The 5,456-nt window shown below is 36.0% G+C and overlaps 1 protein-coding gene across 5 annotated transcripts in view; it reads left to right on the top strand.

Moving 5' to 3' along the window:
- LOC109354500 (topless-related protein 4-like) overlaps positions 1 to 5,232 on the top strand; it is a 9,496-nt gene extending 4,264 nt beyond the window's left edge. For 4 of the 5 annotated variants that reach the window (XM_019597078.1, XM_019597070.1, XM_019597060.1 and 1 more), the window contains exons 15-26: positions 675 to 802; positions 893 to 1,127; positions 1,215 to 1,379; positions 1,464 to 1,556; positions 1,655 to 1,801; positions 2,025 to 2,135; positions 2,226 to 2,405; positions 3,254 to 3,382; positions 3,551 to 3,646; positions 3,997 to 4,185; positions 4,355 to 4,521; positions 4,600 to 5,232. In XM_019597078.1, the coding sequence (XP_019452623.1) occupies positions 675 to 802; positions 893 to 1,127; positions 1,215 to 1,379; positions 1,464 to 1,556; positions 1,655 to 1,801; positions 2,025 to 2,135; positions 2,226 to 2,405; positions 3,254 to 3,382; positions 3,551 to 3,646; positions 3,997 to 4,185; positions 4,355 to 4,521; positions 4,600 to 4,801 (1,842 nt within the window). In that variant the 3' untranslated portion in view covers positions 4,802 to 5,232. The remainder of the gene's footprint in view (positions 1 to 674; positions 803 to 892; positions 1,128 to 1,214; positions 1,380 to 1,463; positions 1,557 to 1,654; positions 1,802 to 2,024; positions 2,136 to 2,225; positions 2,406 to 3,253; positions 3,383 to 3,550; positions 3,647 to 3,996; positions 4,186 to 4,354; positions 4,522 to 4,599) is intronic. The other variant, XM_019597088.1, reaches the window with a different exon arrangement.

Here is a 5,456-nt window from a genome sequence, read left to right as displayed (position 1 = left end):
TAAACTGAGGGATGAAATATGAAAAAAGAAAGAAAACAAGAGATTATATGGTTGCTTTTGTTTTGAAGTAGAAATCTTGTTCAAATGTCTGCATGTCCAAGGGTTATTTCCTACACATATTTTTCATGTGAATTTTTAGTTTTCAGAGGGCTTATGTGTGGAATATTATTAATAACAAGCTCCTTTACATTGTTACAATCAGAATGTGGATAAACATTAATAAACAGAATAGCGAATATATGCACATTCTTCATCTTTATGTACGTGTGTGCTCATTTATGTCTCAAAACTAATTTTGCCCATGATGCAATGGAATTTTCTATTAGTATAATGTATACATGCATATTTTGGTACCTGTCTGCAGTCTGTGTTCTTTAGCTCACCCAAGTTATACATGTGAAGCATAATTTGAGTCTCTATTTGGCTTATAATATCATTAGATATGTTCTCGTTCTCCTATGGACCATTTAGTGGTTATGCTCTCTCAGTGATAGCTTCACAATATGGAACAAATATCTTCAGATTTGGATGCTTGCATGCTCATGATATTTTCAAATTGTTGGGTTCCCTTGGCTTTGATAAGAAAATAATATTCCTTTTCATTCTAGATTGTTTTGGTTGGTTCCTTTACTTGTGTATTAAAATTCCAACTATGTTCTGGTATGGATCTGCAGTTTATCTTCTCAACTGCAACCGATGGAAAAATAAAGGCATGGTTGTATGATAACGTGGGTTCTAGGGTTGACTATGATGCACCTGGCCATTCATCTACCACGATGGCATATAATGCTGATGGGACAAGGTTCAGACAAACTTTTTGGTTCTTTTTGTCTCACTTTTTGTCTGTTGCATGATATTATGGTTTTTCTTATTATCCATCTATGGTTCATAGATTGTTCTCGTGTGGCACCAACAAAGAAGGGGAGTCATTTCTAGTGGAATGGAATGAAAGTGAAGGAGCTGTGAAGCGTACTTATCATGGTCTTGGGAAGAGATCTGTCAGTATTGTGCAATTTGATACTACTAAGAATCGGTTCTTAGCTGCTGGTGACGAGTTTATGATCAAATTCTGGGACATGGATAATGCCAACTTGTTGACTACTGTTGATGGAGATGGCGGATTACCAGTAAGTATTGGATTAGCTCCATGTTTTGTTTATCTGATGTTAATGTTAACTTCATTTCACGGTAATACATGTCTTTGAAACCTGCAGGCTTCTCCCTGTATTAGATTTAACAAGGAAGGGATACTTCTAGCTGTCTCCACAAATGATAATGGAGTTAAAATTTTAGCAAACGCAGAAGGAATTAGGCTGCTAAGGACAGTGGATAATCGTAACTTCGATGCTTCTAGAGTAGCTTCAGCAGCTGTTGTGAAGGTAACATTATTCAAATTTAGTTAACATTAAAAAAGGCCTCTTCTCCCTGCAAATACATCTTTTGAATCCTGCATGTTTATCCAGACACCTACTATTGGTGCTTTTCCTTCTACCAATGTGACTGTCGGAACAAGCCTCGTTGATAGAGCTCCTCCAGTTCCAGTCATGGTTGGGGCTGTGAGTTTTTCCACATATCTTTTTACATAATCTGTCAATGAATGTGCTTTGCATTTGTTTTTTCTTGTGTTTGATATGTATTCTCCTTTTCCCTGTAGAATAATGATACCCGAAGTTTAGCTGATGTTAAACCCAGGATTGTTGATGAAGCTGTCGAAAAATCTAGGATATGGAAGCTGACAGAAATTAATGAACCAGCACAATGCCGGTCTTTGAAACTCCCTGATAGTTTATCATCAATGAGGGTATAGTTTGATATTAAATTGTATATGTTCATTTTGTTTTGATATGCAAAGCAGATGCATAAACTTGTATTCTATTCTCATCACTCTCTGCATGATCTGCTTCATATTGAATTTCAACATTTGTGCAAAATAGGAACTATACCCGTCATCAATGTGTGCATGATATAGAAGCTAGTGCAAATTAATGAATCATTACAATGCTACTCTTTGAATATTGTTTCAGGTTTCAAGATTAATTTATACAAATCAAGGGGTTGCCATTTTGGCTTTGGCAGCAAATGCTGTTCACAAGCTTTGGAAGTGGCAGAGAAATGATAGGAACCCTTCAGGGAAAGTAATGAAGCATCTGGAATACATGGTTTTATTTACATTTTCAACATGTTAATGATAATAAGATTGTTATTTAATAGAATTTCATATACAGGCCAGTGCAAGTATTCATCCACAACTATGGCAACCATCTACTGGAATATTGATGACTAACGATATTGGTGATACTAACCCAGAGGAAGCTGTGTCATGTTTTGCACTGTCAAAGAATGATTCGTATGTTATGTCAGCTTCAGGGGGGAAAATTTCCCTATTCAATATGATGACGTTCAAGGTATGTGAATTTTTTTTAACGTTTTTCTATTTTAATACATCAACTAAGTTAAAGAATTATTAAACACCGGTTTTTGTTGGTAATTCTATTTGAATTATAAACTAAGTTAAAGAATTATTGAACATCAGTTTTTGTTGGTAATTCTATTTGTTGAAAACTTTATTTTACCGGTTATCTGTTTCTGACCCTTCGATAGATTAGATAATAAACATAGCGAGCTTTAAGTTATTGTCCTTGCTCCTCAGTATAAGAGTGCTAGTGTTATCAAATGATCTGGTTCACTCGGGTGCTGAGTATATCCCATTCTCAGCTTTATAATCATATATTTTTATATCTCATTGGAAGTTATAACTGCTACAATCCCATGTCTCCGAAGGTTGTTAATGCCTATGATTGGAATGAAAAATAGAAGTGGCTAAATTGAGTTATGATGTTGCAAGAAAATAATAAATCAACAACTTGGCTGCTTCAGTTGGGCAAAAGTAACATGTTTTCTAGCTCTCTTTGTTAGAAGAGAGCATAAGGGTGTTCATGTTCTTAATAGTAACCCATCCTTTTTTTATCTTTCTGAAGTGTTGCCGAATGCAACTTCACAGGGTTTAGATGGTAGCCTGCTTACTACTAAATGTGTGTTTGCTTCTGCATTTGTAAGGCTTAAAAAATGCGTTCCGTTGGAAGCAACATATTGAAGCTTTCACGGTATTGTGGTTTTCTATTGTGATTGTAGTTTCCAACACACACTGAGTAGTCATAGCATTCTTTAAATAGTTTGTTTTAGAATTTCTAGAATTCATTTTTTGGAAATTCTATATTACGATTGCATTAATTTATGTGAGTCCTAACTGCAGACAATGACAACTTTCATGCCACCACCTCCAGCAGCTACATTTCTTGCATTTCATCCTCAGGACAACAATATTATTGCTATTGGCATGGAGGATTCTTCCATACAAATTTATAATGTTCGAGTGGATGAGGTACTACTCTATGCATAGCCTAGAGCTGTCAGTTGATTTTCATTTGTTTTCGAGGACACAACCCTCTCTTAATTTTTCCCATGCCTAAATGTATTAGTTTAGTTTCATATATTTTTGGTTTTTATAAGTTTGACCTTAGCCTTATCCTTTCCTTTCCGTTCTACCAAGGTCAAAACCAAGCTAAAAGGTCATCAGAAGAGAATTACCGGGCTTGCTTTTTCAAATGTTCTAAATGTGCTTGTATCATCTGGAGCTGACTCTCAGGTACGGAATTTAACTTGCAAATCTCTTGCCATGACCCTGTCACACATGAATGCAGCATTTGTCTAAAATCTAAAAGGTCATCTTTAATGAAGAACATTGCATTTTTTTGCTGGGACAATCCAGTGGTGTTTAACACTCAAATAGATTGAGTTAATTTGAGATTTCAGATGGTTTGTCTCTGCATGTGTGCACAACTTCACATAGTTGTTTATTATATTAATGACCTATAATTTCTCAGAATGACTGCATTTGGAAGGGTAATATTGATAATGAGTCACTGTTAGTTATTAACCATGTATCAAGTGGAAATCAGTAGTAATGCTTTCAATCACTTTCTTTATGTCCAACAGTTGTGTGTTTGGAGCACAGATGGATGGGAAAAGCAAACTAGTAAATTCCTGCAAATGCCCAGTGGGCGAGCGCCAGCACCTCTTGCAGATACTCGTGTCCAATTTCATCTTAACCAGACACATTTACTGGCAGTGCATGAAACTCAAATAGCCATGTATGAGGCACCGAAGTTGGAATGCCTGAAGCAGGTTGCTAGTTATATATACACAAATCTGAATGTTTGCATTTATTTGCTTCACTCCAGTAGAGTGCATTGCATTTTATTTAATTTCTAGCTCCATGTGGCTTCTGCATTTCCATGTGATCTCTAATTTAACCCGGAAAACTTACATGTCTGGAATTTCATTTTTGTATTAGTGGGTGCCTCGAGAAGCAAGTGGTCCAATCACACATGCTACATATTCATGTGATAGTCAATCAATATATGTAAGCTTTGAAGATGGAAGTGTTGGTGTTCTTACTGCTTCAAATCTCAGATTAAGATGTAGAATAAATCAAACTGCTTATCTCCATCCCAACCCAAGGTTTGCTTTATTTCCAAGTACAAGAAAATATCTATTATTGTAGTTTTCTGCTCAGATCTAACAAAATTCTTTTGACAGCTTGAGAGTGCATCCTCTTGTGATTGCTGCACATCCTTCCGAACCAAACCAATTTGCATTAGGACTCACAGATGGAGGAATACATGTACTGGAACCACTAGATTCAGAAGGAAGATGGGGTTCTCTACCTCCAAGTGAGAACGGTGCTGCCGGGCCTAGCACTACATCAGGTGCTAATGCTTCAGAGCAGACACAAAGGTAATGATGCATCATGTGCTTACTTTCTCAAAGGAATTCACAGTGTATGTATTTCATTCCATATGATACGATCGGCCCCCAGGTGGTGCCTCTATTTGGTTCGCAAGAGGAAGCCGCAGAACTCAGGTGTCTATAGTTTTAGGATAATCAATCACCTTATTAGTGCCTTCCTAATCAAATTCTGCTCCATGGGATTTTCAGAGCATGTTCACTCAATTAGGATTATTACCAAAGTTCTAGTTAGTTCGGCTGGCGCATTGTGAGTAGAGAGGGTCATTGTCATTTTTTTATTTTCTGTATTGGCTAGCCCTGTCTTTATTTGTGTAGTTCTTCTTTTATTAATTTATTTAATTATATGTAGCGAACCAATCGTTATATTTGTTTTTTCCAGCTAAATTTAGCTTTCTGCTCTGATATCCAGTTCTGTTTTATTTTGATCCTTAGGTGTGGATACATGTTTCTTATTATGCTTTTGGTTTCAAATTTCGCTACTTGAGATAACAATTTCAAGCTTATGTATTAACTTCCAATACTAATCATGAGTTTTGAGAGTTGAAACCCGTGTGTTTATGTAGACCAAAGGGTTAGAGAGAAAAAAGACGAGAGCTAAAAATTTTATTGTTTAACCATTTTTAAATTTTAAGAGCTTTTAAAATGAA

The sequence above is a fragment of the Lupinus angustifolius genome, chromosome LG01, assembly GCF_001865875.1.
Source record: "Lupinus angustifolius cultivar Tanjil chromosome LG01, LupAngTanjil_v1.0, whole genome shotgun sequence".
NCBI classification, from domain to species: Eukaryota; Viridiplantae; Streptophyta; class Magnoliopsida; order Fabales; family Fabaceae; genus Lupinus; species Lupinus angustifolius.
The sequence above is the reverse complement of the archived record's forward strand: the minus strand, read 5'-3'. Positions and strand labels throughout refer to the sequence as shown.